Source organism: Haemorhous mexicanus, chromosome 9 (assembly GCF_027477595.1).
Source record: "Haemorhous mexicanus isolate bHaeMex1 chromosome 9, bHaeMex1.pri, whole genome shotgun sequence".
Lineage (NCBI taxonomy): Eukaryota > Metazoa > Chordata > Aves > Passeriformes > Fringillidae > Haemorhous > Haemorhous mexicanus.
In genome coordinates, this window is record NC_082349.1 from 3,694,646 (window position 1) to 3,710,001 (window position 15,356).

General features: G+C 43.7%; 1 protein-coding gene across 16 annotated transcripts in view; it reads right to left on the reverse strand.

Annotated features, from left to right (window-relative positions):
* Positions 1-15,356, reverse strand: part of FGGY (FGGY carbohydrate kinase domain containing) — a 259,625-nt gene that overhangs the window by 10,954 nt on the left and 233,315 nt on the right. The window contains exon 19 of one of the 16 annotated variants that reach the window (XM_059853685.1): positions 4,901-8,286. The exons of the other annotated variants lie outside the window; for them this stretch is intronic. Within the exon in view, the coding sequence (XP_059709668.1) occupies positions 8,188-8,286 (99 nt within the window). The 3' untranslated portion in view covers positions 4,901-8,187. Of the gene's footprint in view, positions 1-4,900; positions 8,287-15,356 lie in introns of those variants that run through there. 16 annotated transcript variants of the gene reach the window in all.

Consider the following 15,356-nt stretch of genomic DNA (forward strand, 5'->3'; position numbering starts at 1 on the left):
TTCCATAAAGGCTATGCTATAAATAAGCCCTGAAAGTTCGCATTTGATCATCGTTTCTAAAGGCTGGGCAAGAGGCAAGTGAAGGGTTTACACAGAAAAAAAGAGAGGCACTGTGGAGCAGAAATAAAGGGATGCATTCATGATTTCTAACCTTTTGTTGGAGTGTCAACGCTGAGACAGATACAAGCCAGTAAACACTCTGCTCTCCATGGAGAGACCCAGCCCAGCGGGGTTATCCCTGCCTGGGAAGGGACAGGGAACCAAACTCCCCAAGGCCCACCAAGATCTCAGGACCAGGTGCCATTTTGCTGCTGGGAAGGTCAGCAGCCACTCAAATCCACTCAGTCCTGGTGGCTGAATTCCACTTTCCAGCATCATCTGGGGCTGGGGATCCAACACTTGCCCGGCTGAGGAATCCAGGGCAGCCCCAACAGGCAGTGGATCTCCAAGGGAAACCCTACTGGAACCCAGGGAAAATCCTGTCTCCTAGGGAAGCCCAACTTTGACACAGCATCTTAAAGCTGGAAATTTCAGCTGTCCATTCAAAAGGTTTTTAACCCTGTGTGGGAGAAGGCAGCAGGAGAAGCCCATCAGCCTGGCACAGGAGCCACAGGAGGTGCACATAGGGAAAAGCTTCAGGCTGGGAGACCCATTTTCTCTGACTCCCTGCCCTTGGGATCCTCCAAGAGCTGCCTCACCAAACCCAGCACATCCCACAAGAGGAGCTCACGTCCCCTGGGACTGCACAGGGAGGCCAGTAAGCCCACTTGGGGATAGAATCACAGAATCACAAAATCAACTAGGCTGGAAGAGACCTTGGAGATCATCAAGCCCAAACTAGAATAGTCCCCAAGTGTGATTTTCTGCTGTGACTCAAGGACTGATGAGGTTGAATATTACTGAAAATTAATGGGATGTGAACCTTAAAGTACACAGCACATGAGAAATCAGATTTAGGGACACCAGCCTTAGTTTAGAAAGTGAAGTAACAAAATCCCAATTGGGCTTTTTCTTTATTTTAAGACTTTAAAAATTATATCCAAAATTAAATGGATAAGGCATCTGAGCACAAATGCAACTTCCCAGCTGTGTTCTCACCACTCAGTCATTTTGGTAATCCCAAGAAATGCTTGGACTTTAATCTAAGGTAATTATTAACAACGAAACAACCACAGAACATTTCAAGTTCTCCTGTACCATTTCAGTGGCTGAAAGCACGTGGCTGCACATGGAGCAGCAAAGCACCAAACTGGAGGATCTGATGCTCACACTCAGGCCAGTCTCACCTCTCCAGTGTTTCTGTTCCATTTTCCTGTCACAGATCCAGCAGCAGGAAGAAAATAATGTCAAAGGTGCCCCCTTCACAAGAGGCTGAAATGTAGGAACATTCTTCCCACCAGATCTGTCTTGATTTCAGGAGTCAGCAGGTGTTTAACCTTCAAACTATCAGAGTGACTTTCCTTACCCTTCTAGTCCTCAAATAAAACAAATAATATTCAGTGTAAAAATTTTAATTGTTCTGTAGCAGTGAAGAACCTCTCTCTCACTCATCTCTATTCCACACACACAAACTCAGCTAACAGATGTCTTTAGCATCAGTTTAAGAAGCTCAGTGACAGATATATTTGGATTTGAGGGGCATAAATAGATTTCTTGAAATGCTGATGTTGAAGAAATACTTTTAAACTTCTATAAGAATTTTAAGCAATGCTGCTATTTCCTTCTAGGCTTTTATTTAGGGATTGCTTTGGAGATGCAAAATTCATCTTATCTGTGTTTACAGAAGTTACATGAGTGTGTATCTGCAGAACATTACTTTTTAGTGGTATATGACTGCATGAAGAAAGCATGTGATGGACCATACACAATATTTTTCTAGTGGTTTTTCCCCCCCCCTTAAATTTGTTTGAGTTATAGGGGCAGATCTTGGCAGCGTGTACAAAGCCCAGAATCTGTAACTCAATTCTCTGTGGGTTTCTAGATGGAGCGAGCCAAGTTTTAAAACACATTATGGATAAATATTAGAGCTGAGCAAAAAATTCACACCTAAGACCAAAGTGTGAAAATTTGGCTTTGATTCATTTAGTGAAAAGGTGGAAAATTTCACACAAGTTTGTGTTTTCCTTTTGCTCTGATCCAACCTTGATTTCTGTGTCTGCATCAAACCTCAGAGAGAGAGAGAGAGGAAGAGGTTTTGTCTGTCTGTGCGAATGAGAAACAGAGGAGGAGGGAGAAGAGGATGGAAGATGGAAGGCCGGCAAGCAGGACACCAGCTCAGGACTTGAGTCTGTCTTCCAGGAAAAGTCACTGGCCTTTGGAATCTCTCTGTCCATATGTTCACTAACAGCACTGGCCCCTCTTAGAGGAATATTTTATGCATTTGTTTGTTACACTGAGGCAGCTCAAAAGAATCCCAACATTATTCTATCCTTCAACCATCCAACTTGAGTTGACAGAGGCCAACTGGATGGATCCTGAGCAGTGAGAAAAGGTGCATTTCTAGTTCCAGCACTGAATCAGAGTCCAGAAAGTTTCAAGAGATTTCTGGAGTTATCTGGGACACGTAATTTATTCTTTTGATTTTCAGTTACCTCTGTCTTCAGTGGGCTGTGCCATTTCCCCAGTTTGGTTTGGCTGGGGCACAGAGTTTGCACACTCAAGGTGTGTCCCCAGCTCTGCATTGTGGGTGCCACATGGAGCTCCCAGCTCTCCTGCACCTTCCACATCCCACTGAAGCACAGATCACCGAGCTGTCCTGCACCACCAGAGAAGATTTTCACTCCTTAGTACCAGAACAAATGGAAAAGAGCTCTCACAGCAGCAGAGACAAGCACAGGTAAGGCCACAGGATCACTTCTGCCTCCAGAGCACCGACTTTGCCTCTCCCTCAGTGTCTCCACAGTGCCAGCTAGGCTGTGGTCACCCAGTTTGGTGTCCCAGAGCCCAGCCAGGCTGGCCAGCCGCAGGCACAGCCCTAAGAGGGGCAGCAGGGGCAGGGCAGCTGCTGGAAGGGTGCCTTGCCATGCCAGCCATGATATTAATTACTTATTCCACAGCCCAAATTTAGAATGGGACGAGGGTCAGCTCTGATTGCCACATCATCTATCAGCTGGAAACTATGTTTGGGTCTAAGCTCCAGCCACTCTGCTACTAAATATAGGTTGGTTAGTTGTTGATTTGAGTCTGCACTCCCCCAGGTTGCCTCTGACTAGCAAATAATTAAGCAGTTTGCTTTGTGAGGGCTCTGCTGCTGGCACCTCTTCATGCCCAAAGCTGCTTGGACACAAACCTGACAGCTTAGCAGGGGTTTCAGCTTCCCTGGGCAATGGAAAGAGCCCAAGTGCTCAGCTCCTGTTTCAGCTTCACAGACTGCTGGCACTGGGTGCCATGAATCAAGTCTGTGGGCACCACCCAAGCAGTCTGGGGCAGGGTTTAGCTGCTCTTTAGCTGCTCCCCTGACATGAGCCTGTGCAGCTTCTCCATGAAGGGACTGTTCCCTTCAGTGGCTGCATGTAAAGGTCCCAGCCCACACCATGGTGCTGATGCCACAGCAGGAATGGGCTCCTGACTCCAGCAACAACTGGCACTGGCAGCACATCTCCCTCACCCCCTTCTGAGGTGGAATAAATTTAAACATGCACAGCATGACTGTTAAAACAGACTACGAAGGTCTGTCCATTGAAACCACTTGAAAATATATTGATTTAACACAGGTTTTAGGCTTGGAAATGTGATGCTGACATAGGCAGCTGTGTTTAACAGAACACAGCACAGAACACAAGCTCAACTGGGAGTCAGGAGAGCAAATTCCTCCACCAGCTCCTGGTGCTGGGCACTGCCCAATCCACCCTCTCCCTACTCATCCTTCCTAGGGATGGATCAAATGAATCCAGGGAAGAACTCTGCATAACCTGCAACACATTGCTTTTCTTCTCTTGCCCTCTCCTCAACTTCTGCTTGCAGCATCTGTCCCAATGCTGCTACCCTCAATTTTAGGTGGTAAAGCCTTTGGGGCAGTCTGGGCAGGTGTGTGATTCCACATGGACATAGACACCAAGAACTGAGCTGGACACAAAGCAGTCCCTGCCTGTGAGGGGGCTGAGGCCCTGGCATGGGGTGTCCAGAGAAGCTGTGGCTGCCCCTGGATCCCTGGAAGTGCCCAAGGCCAGCTGGAACAGGGCTTGGAGCAGCCTGGGAGCATGGGAGGTGTCCCTGCCCAAACCATTCCGGGATTCTGATTTAGACCAGGGAGGGTAAAACAGCAACACTGAAGATGCAGCCCAGGGGATCCTGACACTCAGCTGGGCACTCCACTCAATATTTAGCTGAGCTGCACCACTTCCTTCAAGGTGCAAAATTCAGATTTATTTGGCTGATTTCTTTCAACATCCATAATGAACATTCAGCTTTCCTCACATTTAGTCACCAAGTTCAAACTTTTATTTGCCATCTGGCAACAGACTGGGCTTTACTGGGGGGAGGGGATAGGAAAGGGGCTTTTTTCTTTTTTTTTTTTTTTTGCATCTGTATTTGCTTTATGAGCTATGGCTAAGGCATCATTTACACATGGGGAACTGGATCAGGTTCTCACAATTCATTCCATATGTTCACTTACGCTGTCAAAACATTTTTTCGATCTAATTAATCCACACACGTCTCTCTGTTCATTTCCCCACTTTGGGCAGTTTCAGCATTTTTGGGGTACCTAGCTGGGATTGTCATAAAACCAACTTCTGCCTATACTTTGCTTTATGATTACTCTACAAAGAAAGCAAAACTATTTGCAATATTTCACTCTTCTTCATCTATCTTTCCTTTCCTTTCCTTTCCTTTCCTTTCCTTTCCTTTCCTTTCCTTTCCTTTCCTTTCCTTTCCTTTCCTTTCCTTTCCTTTCCTTTCCTTTCCTTTCCTTTCCTTTCCTTTCCTTTCCTTTCCTTTCCTTTCCTTTCCTTTCCTTTCCTTTCCTTTCCTTTCCCTCTCATCTTCCAAATATATTCTTTGCCATGCTCCAGTGTCTACCTGAGGTTAATGAGGAAAATCCCTGCTGTGAGTTTTGATTTGGGATATTTTTTAACTAGTTCATCTGATGTGTGGTTTACTATTAAAAGAAAAAAAAAACCTGTACCTCAGAAATATGCTTACATTTTACCCAATCTGGACTGCATTTGGGAAATTACCCTGGACAGGGGCTCATAAAAAACAAGAGACCTTTAGAAAAAGTTTTTCACTACTGTAAGCCAGTAAAAGGTTGAGATATTGAAACGGAGAGTAAAACTGCATTAAAATATAGAGAGAACCTTTTAGTAACCTTACAGATATCCCATGTTCAACAAAAAATAAAATATAATTTAAGAGATACAGAGCTATCCAACAAGCAGTGAACAGAGAATAAATCCTAGAAGAAAAAATAGAAATCTTTTGAGAGTTTAGCACAGCACAGAGAAGGCAGCTGTCCGTGGCACAAGGCATTTGCTTCCCTTGCCATGATTGCTACAGACAAGGGGTCAGCCACCTTTTCCAGCACACTGCTCCAGAAAGTATTTTTCTTTCCCAAATTAAAGGCTAGCAGTGACTGGACTGAGTGAAGCTGAAGCAAAGCACACTCATCATTGCAGGGGGGTGGACTAGATGACCTTTAAAGGTCTCTTCCAACCCAAACTATTCTATGATTCTGTGATCAGCTGATGATACTGTCCTGTTTTGTTTAAAACTGAGCATCCTTTCTTTTCCAGATCTGAAAATCAGCCAGGGACAAGAAGCTACTGCTCTTATTTGTCTTCTGCCACTAGAACTGTCCTCCAAGAGTGCTCTTTCTGAAAAAAAAGCACTTTAAATGCTGGATACATATTGCTAAACAATTTTATTTTGGGAGGGATTCCTAAAGAACCTGGGAAGCCTGGTCTGAGGATGGGATGGCCAGTCAGTTGCCAAATGTGCTCTAATAGCAGCAAGGGAGAAGCTCAAACTGAGCTGTGGAATTTCCATGGACACAGAACTGAGAGATTTTCATAGGAGGAAACTGCTAAAGTCACACCAGAATAGATGCTCTGCTCCCCTTGCTCCTAAAAACTTTGGCCTGTATCTCTTCTGGAGACTACTGGGAAATAAATACAGTTCCCTTTAGCACTAAAACTTCTCTGTCAGGAATGTCTTTATGTGCACACTGTCTGTGTACTGCAATCACATTTATTGCACAAAAGACCTGAAGGCACCGACCTGAACAAATTAATTTGGAATAAACTATTCTTACTGGCAAATGCCAGGTTACCCTCATCACCACTCTGGCTGATGTTTTTCTATACAAACCCAAACCCAAGAACTATTTATTCACACCTGCCCCAGAGCCAGAAAGAGCCTTTGATTACAGTATTATTCAATAACCTCTGTTACTGAGCAAATGCAAACTTGTCACCCAGCACTGAAAGCAGAAGTTTTAAAGGTATCTCAGGCATCTTTCCCTTTAGCAGATGTCCTAATAAATCATTTGTATTCATTTGGCAAATAGAAAAGAGCACATTTTATAATTGCCCGTGCCCGAAACAAAGGTTGGTTCGGTCTGCAAGCACCCCAGTTGGAATTAGAAGTGATTTGCTGTGGGAGTGAGGCACCAGAGCTGGGCTGGGCACAGCCTGAGATCCAACACAGGACCATCCTGAAAGCTGAGATCCCACAGAGAAGAGCACCCAGGACAGTCTCCACCTTCCCAAGTTTTGGCCAGGTGGGAAGCCTGGGGTTTATAAGCTCTGGGGTTTATAAGAGCTGGTTTATAAGCTCTCCTTTTTATCTGCAGGAAAGGGAAACAACACCAAATCCTTCCAGAGGGATGTTCTCACCTTACAACACCCAGCCAGACACCATTCCAACCTTTACTTTGCTATCCCATCCTATTTTCCCAGCTTTTTAAGAAGCCTCCAGTGAGTTGCACCTTGTGGCTCCAGATCCAAGCAAGCCTTGCCCCTTCAGCCACTGCAGTGAGAAATTCCTAACCTGCTGCTCCTCAAGTGCTTATGGGGGAAAGCTCTTCCTAGCACACCTTCCAAGACTGTAGTCACTGGATTCATTGGCTCCTGAATTTTAAGCCACACAGGCCCTGAGATCAGCTCAGCTGGTCAGAACATGGTGCTTGCTGATAATGCCAAAGGCATGAGTTTGATCCCCATTTGGGGGCCCTTCACTTGATCATCCCTGTGTGTCCATCCAACTCAGAATATTCTGTTTTCCTGTGAAGCATCTCAGTCCCTCACATATTCCATGAGAATCACTAACACCACGAGATTAATACCAAACACTTAGGAGGAAAATCTGGCCAATGAAGGACACAACTGAAGAAAAACCACTTTGTGCTTCACCATTCAGCTGATCCTAAGAACTGAGCCAATTCCTGCTGCTGAAGATCTGTCCTTTTATTTAAAGACAGCTAGCTGGGAAAAGAGATGAATAGCAGAGGCCCAAATGGTTCATGGAGCTTTTCCCTTGTAGGTCACTAAGCAGAACCTCAGTGAGTGTTGGGAGCTGTGGTGGGCTGCCAGCTTTTTATCGTGTCCTCTGCAAAGGGGATTTACTGGTTTCAAATTAATTTCTATTGTATGCAGTTTTCCCAACATGAAATGATCCATTGTCACAGCTCAGTCACTGATAACCCTTTGCAAAGCCCCACAGGAGAAACTGCTGCCACCACCTGAATGCCTCCTTTTAAAATCGCACTTGGAGAAGTGTCCTGACTGTGAACTGGGGCTGGAGGAGCTCAAAGAGCCTTCCCCAGCCGTGGCTGGGGGCCCAGCCCTGCAAGGAGAGTGGCAGTGCAGCTGCACATTCTGCTCCTGGCTGGAGCAGAACTGGGGAGAGGCAGAGCCCAGCCCTGTCCTTTGCTCCCCATGGTGGCTGCTCCAGGAGGGAGGTGAGTGTGTGCTGCAGCACCACAGGCCTGTTCTCTGCAGAAAGTACATTCTGAAAGGGAAAAAAAAACCAAAACAGAAGAAGCAAAAATGAACAACTCTATCATTATCTGATGTGCTGAGATCTCGGCAGAGATCAGCTCAAAGATCCATATTGTTTACAGCAGCTGATGAGTCTCACAAGTGCTGAAGCTGTGCTCTCGCTTAAAGTGCTAACATATTTACAGTTTTCAGTCCTGTCCTTAGCACTTATCTGTCATTTCAAGATGAATGCTCCTTTTGTACAGCCTAATCACTTGCACGAACACTCCACCAGATCAAAATCCCAGATTTGTTTCGCTTTTCCATTAGCAGCAATTCTGTACTTTGGAAATTGCTTCATGCAGCAAATCTGAAAAAAAAAAAACCACCTAGTTTTTGTTCAAAGGCATTTCTTTGGTTGTGACGAGTCTAGAAGGGAGGGAAAGATATTAAATTACTTTTATCTGATGCAAGTCTGAATTTTACTGCACACCTTTCTAAACACACTTATCCATTGTTCTGCTCTGGCTTGGTTATTGACATTGGAATAATTAGTGAAGATCTATATAACATCAGACAGGATCAGCAACATATCTAACTAAACCATTGATAAGAAGCCATTTTTTCATGCTCAACAATATTTTCTCTATTCATAACATTTCAAACATTTGGTAGGATCCCATCCTGCCCCCTCCTCTCCCAACAAACAGTAGGAGCATGTGCAATTAAAAGCTGTCAGTCATTCTGGTTTTACAGGAATAAAGGAATGTGGGTCATTCTACAACTCAGTAACTTCATTTTTAAAAATGCAAGCCAGGCATGCAAGAAAAAGGATACAGTTCTAAGGAGGAGGTCTTACCCTGCTGGATGTTTTACATTACTCTCATTGGGTTACTGGCCTGTCACAAATCAGTTTCAGATGCACCTCAGAAAATGCTCAGCAATGCAAGATGCATCTGTTGTTTCTGCTAATCCTGGTCCCACTGCAGTCAAAAAAGGGCAACATCTGATTTCCAGAAGTCTCCAGAAATGTTTACAACTGCAGTTTAGAAGGGCCCATACCTGAGCGAGAAGAGCACCTCAGTTATGTGTTGGGTACAGCGTCAGACACCTAAAGCTCCAGGCTGGGAATGAAAATGCTGATCTGGAATTAGCCTTTGCTGTTCCTAAGAAATTGCCAATCCAAACTCTGAGTGAATTTGTGCTTTAAAGGATGTGGTCTCCCATTCCTTCCCAAATATTCTCTAAAAACAAGAATTCTGCATGTGAAGTGCATTTTTGTGCAGATGTACAACACAATCTTAAATGTTCTGAATGCTGTAAATACTAAAACGATACAAACACCAGAGTTGTAACTATGCCACAGTATATAAGCCATTTTCCATATTATATACATAGCAAGAAAAATTAATAGCAAACTGCAGTTCTAAAGTAAGATTTTGAAGTCAAAAGATGTTCCAATTATGTGTAACTGTGTTGTCAATCTACAGCCTTTCCATTCTAATTTATTTTAACCCACCAGAGCAACACCTTTAGCATCATCATAGATTTTCTTTGCACTTTTTGTTCTATCACTTTAATACAACAATAAATCCCAACTCTGAGGTATGCAAACATCACTAAATCGGCTTCACAAGTCAGGAGGAAGAAGAACAAAGTTACACAACTTGGCCAAAGTCACAAAGTCAGTGGCTGAGGTGGGAATAAAATCTGTGTACTCTGCCTCTCAAGTTAGGTTATACAGATTGTTTTCTCATCGCAAAATTCTGCTTTTATTTATACTCAGAAGAACTTGGTGCTGCAGTAGTTTGTGTCAATTTGAACTAGCACAGAGTGCCTCCCATTACCAGGCTGTTAATAACAACTGCTTTGGCAAACACCGATTTTTTCCTGTGTCCTTAGGAAACACTACACTACATTTTACAGGGTATTTGTTTGATCTGGAAAGCCAGGCAACTCACTCCTTATCTCCAGGACATGAAACAAGCCTGAGATTTGAGGTGTCCAACAGTTCTGGACATCCATATCTGTTCATACTTAAGGAATTACAATAGGAACAGGGATGCTGATAAACCAAGAAAAGCCCTTTTTCCTTAACCCTTCCTGGTAACACTGCAGAAAAATCCACCATGGCTGGAATAGGAGCAAAAACCTCTCCAGCCCTAAACCCTACTGCTGTGTTGCATCTATCCATGGGAGAAGCACAATCCAAAGAATGGCAAATATCACCTTCTGGAGAAATTTAGACAGTTACAAAACATATTTAAAAGGGTGCACGGGAGGAAGATTGGGCAGGGAAGCAGGAAGGCAGTGGAATGACACCGGTGTGACAGATGCTGTGTAATTAGCCACTAGAGGGAACAAGAGTCATGCTCTTAATTAAGGTGCAGCCTCTTTTAGCAGGGGGGCCTGAGGGTTATCCTTGCCCAGGGAAGCTGGATGGGGAGGGGTTGAAGCCTTTCCCTGTAAACTTTGGAGTAGGACAAAGCTTTCCTGCCCTTTGTCTGTGTTTCATTTTCCCCTTTCATATCTCTATAGGCCTCGGCATAAGCAGGGAACAAGACTTGAAGAATTCATACACCTTTCACATCTCCCACCTGCAATTAACTATTTTTTGCACCTGGTAAAAATGTTTAAACAAAAACCTAGGATCAGAAGGGATGAGACAAAGAAGAGAATGAAGAAAAAAAAGAAAAATGGTAAAAGAGACAAAGCTGTATTTTGCAGACAGGGTACACTTTGGTGTTGGCTCTTCTGAAGGAGAAGGGAAGAAAAATCACATTGATGTCATTGCAAATGGTGTGAAAAATACGGATTGATGCTCTGCTGGCATCAAGAGCCTGGGACAGTGGTTGGGAGGGAAGTGAAGGACCTGCCCCCCATCTTGCCTGCTGACCTGACTGGAGCTGCATGAGAAAAATAAATGAGGTGAAAAGCAAAAGCCCCTCTTTTCCTGTTCTGAAGGACACAGACCTATTCAACAGCACAGCAAGGACTGAATCACAGACAAACAATCTTTTTATTACCATAAAAATGACAAATAAGTAACAGTTACAGCCTGTAAACACAAGAGTCAAATTAAATAGAGTTCTAAGTGGTACAGTGTAAGTGGAAGCAGGATCCCACTCCTACTAAAGCCGGCTCAGCCTAAAGAGTATCAGATGTTACCCGGGCCTTAGAAGGCCTGGGACATAAACTATGTGTGTAAGAGAGAAAGAAGTCAAATGACTCATGACAGAGTTTGTTTTAATATAAATGACTTCTTCTGGCTCTCTGCTTTTAAAGCCTTGCCATGTTCAGATCCTGAACAGCTAACCTGGGCAGCTGGCTCCCTCAGCCCTGTCCTTCAGTTTGTGTATAAAACACTGGCATTTACAAACTCCTATTCCTCTGGCTGAGGAAGGACAGTTTATTTTAGCACTGTGATCAGTGCCATCATAAATCTCCCCTCTTCCAGTCCAAGAACACTGGCACAGCCCAGTCAGTGCTCATATGCTGTGCCCATAAAACAGAGGGCATTGCCACAAGGCTTTACTGAAGTCCTGCAAGCCTTGAGAGGGGTCCTGAGGTGAGGGATCAGCACTGACTGAGCCACAAACCATCCCTGACTCTTTGCTTTTCATTATGTGAGGAGAGGGGCAAGGGAATGAGATGTGGAAAGAGTTGGGAGGAAAGAGGAGAAGAGAGGAGAAGAGAAAAGACCAAGAGATGGGAAAAGAAAAAGTGAAAGTTACTAAACAAAAGAGAGGCACAAACCAGAGGCAAAAGTACAAGATGAAAGAATAAACAACATCAGAGTGAGAGCAGAGAGGAGATGGTGGCTATTGGGGATTTAGTGCTGAAAGAGAAAAGCCCCATTCCTATCTTTATTCTCTTTCCATGCCTGATTCTCCCCTGGGATGAGTGGAAGGTCCATGTCCAGAAAGCCACACATTTGGCATTTTGTGTCTTGTGGCAAATGTGCTGAATACATACAGGGGCAAAGTTATACAAAGCAAATTAAAAAAAAGTGAATCTTGCTTAGTCTCCCTTTCATGCAATGCAAGAATCGTCCCTTAGATGGGACTATTGCAAAATTAAATGACCTTGCAACCACAACCAGTAAATAATGAGTAATGTGCTTGTATGCTCAAAGCTTTTATGCCAACCAGTCCAGGAACGTGAGGAGAGCTCATCACAAAAAGGCCCCATTTATCAGAAGGGCTTCACACAGCTTAGCATCTTTAGGGCCATCACTCACCTCCCACACCTAAGCTAAGTGCCAGCTCCCAACCAAGAGCCTAACACACATCCCATTTATCTGCTGGAAGACACATGAGCTGCATCCCTGAGTCTGGTCTAAAGACACAGCATCCAATACCTAAACTATTTAAAGTTACAGAAATGGGTGATTTCACAACATCATATAGAAAACCACCAGTCTGGGAAAATTAGGCAAAAATTAGGTCTTACCAGACATTTTGAAAGCAAAAGGAGTCTGCAGGCTACACGGCTCAGCAGTATTTTGCTGAATACTTCCAAGGTGTCTGTGCTACAGGGCTGGGCAATGAAGGCACCTTTCAAAGGTGATGGGTTATCATCATCCACCCCATGGAGAGGAAGGAGAGGTTGGGATGAATGATGGTACAGCCCTCCCATATATGCCTGTCATGCAGACTCTTCAAAGGAAAAACTATTGATTAGAAGTTGGTTTATTTTCCAGAGAGTTCTTCCTCGAGGGGTCCCCTGAGCTTCCCAAGCTCCCAAAGTGACATGGTCAGATCTAACCATCCCTCATTAGTGAGGAATCCATTGCCACATCACTTTTCTCTGTTCCTTGCCCAAAAACTGTGCTCCCCCCAGAGCTCCCACACCCACACTCCTCCCTAAAACCTCTACCTGGCAAAGGACTCTCTGAAAGCTGCGTGGCAAACAGCAGCTGACAGCAGGTGTTCACACAAACAGACCCTGCATGGGTCAGGAGGTATTTCTGTACTGAGGGTTAGTGATGCTCAGAGGAATGCAGCTCCCAGGAATGCTGCACATTGATAACATGCCCCATAAATCATTCCTAAGACAACAACTCAACTCGCTTTTGCTGTGCACTTATAAGGCACAGCAAGAAATGGTCACAGCAGCTCTCCCTGATTGTGCTCTTCCAATGTTTTTCAAGCCTCATCTGGAGAAATACCTTTGTGCAAAAATCTGCAAGGCAGGCTTTTCCATGCCCACTTGGTGGTCAGCCTTTCTGCCTTTATTTCCCTCAAGAGTGACAATTATGGTCTTGCTACTCATTACATGGACACGTGTCCCAGTAAAAACAAAACAGAGCCACAAAGGAATTTCATATGGATTCTCTGTATCTCACTGCCCAACTTCAAACTGTGCCACAGAAATTTTAAGCACAGGACATGTAAAAACTTGTATCAAAACAAGAAGGAAAGGGTTGGGAATGGCTGTTAGATGTCTTAATCTAAGAAACCAAGGAAACAAGAACATATGATTGAACAAAGAAAAGAGAATGAGAATTGGATTCCAATTCTGAGGAAAGACAACACCTTAAAAAAGCAGCTGCCTTCTAATAGATGTTATGGGATCTCTCCTTCACCATTTCAGATCCGTGATTATATGAAAGGGAATAAAGAAAAATGTCTTTACTGTTAACCAGAATGAAATGTATTGGACACTCTGAGATAGTAAACAGTCTTGTTAAACTATACAGAGAGAGAAAATGTTAAGAAACAAACTCCTCTAGAAACCTTAGGAGCAAGGATAACAGCATATGTAAAACATAAAACTTTTTCAAATAGAGGGCAGCAAAAGTATGTCCTAGTGGTCTGAACTAGTGGCACCAAATCCCACAACTAAGTGATCATAATGTCCTTCACAAACTTCAGTGTGAAAGACATTCAAGCATTTCAGACAGTGCTGTGACTCCACATGCTCGTGCTTGGCCACAGAACAGTCTGATCCCTGTGCTGACATAGCAAGAGTGCAAATCCCAGATGGAAAATTAATCTCACAATGTAGCCAGATTGAGTTTCCAATTCTCCAGTGCCTAACTTGAAGGTTGTTCTGCTCAGCTACTGAAGAGGTGAGGGCAGAGAGACTTTAACTTGTTTGACATCCCAAACATCATTTAAGCAAGGCACGCTCTGAAAAGGACCTTCTTGGCTACTGACAGTTACAAAAGATCCATGGTACCCTCCTCTGTCCTCATCCTCCCTATAAAATATTTCTATCACACTCTTCCCTGCTTAAATGGCCTGGACAGAAGGGGAGACCAAGGTCCAAATGACTTCAGCTGTGTCTCTGAGCACATGGATAAAACTGGTCCTTAAAATAGAAAGGGGAAGGATCACAGTACACTTTTAAGAAAGTATCTATCTACTACAAAGACACATTTATGGTTTCCTCATATTTATGGTTTTCCTCAAGAAAAGACAGGGTCAGCAAGCTGAAAAAACTGTAAGGTTGTGATATTATTAAGCTTCTACAAGCTGATCTTAATCTTATTCTTCTTGGAAAAAAAAAAAATCAACTAATTGTACATCTCCTTTCACAAACTCCACTGTGGTCATTTCATGGTTTGTTACAAAAATATGCAGCAGCAGAAGCTGCACTATTCCAGGCAGCATTTTTTCTCCTGCTTGCCAGGTCCTGGGCTTACTGACAGATGAGAAAAACACCACTGGTTTAAAAAGAGTCTCAACTTGTGCAGATTAACAAAACACTACATCTTATTCTTTGCCAGCATCAGCTGATGTGAGCTTTTAAAAAGCTGAAAGACATGACAATGTAAGTGTTAATCCTACAGACAGAGGAGGTTAAATTCACATACATGTGGTTGTTTCTAACACAGTAATTCAGGGTGTAAAAGAACCAGAACCTGGGAAAAGCCAGTGGAGCTGTGCCACTGTGCAAAGCCAGCTACACTTTCAGCTGAGACAGATATAATAAAGATAATATAATAATAGAATAAAGACAGATTAAATAGATTTCTTTTGTCATGCTTCCCTCCAAGAGGTCTTCATTACCTTTTCAGTCCATCCTCATAAACGTGAAAAATAGGTAATAAAATCTTTATCACCAGTCTCAGCCAGAATTAATAAACAGGGAAGTCACATTGATATCCTTACACAGGGTGCCCCATCTCCTTCCACCAGTGCCCAAATGAAAGGCCATGGTTTATTTCATTAGTGTGGTATTTCATGCTTGTTTCTGCTTTCAGAGCAGCAACAAGGCCACATCCCTGAGTACTGGACTGCTGAGGTTGCTGCCTCCAGTGTTAGAAGAGCTGTGCCAAACACTCAGCTCCTGTAAATGGGCAGTTCTGTTATAGCAGATCCATCACACGGACTCACTGCAGCTGCCTTTCCCTGTCATTAAAGAGTTACTGAGAAATTCCAAATCTGGACATTTGTGTACTGCCTGACATTTCAAATGCAGCATGCTGAGCTT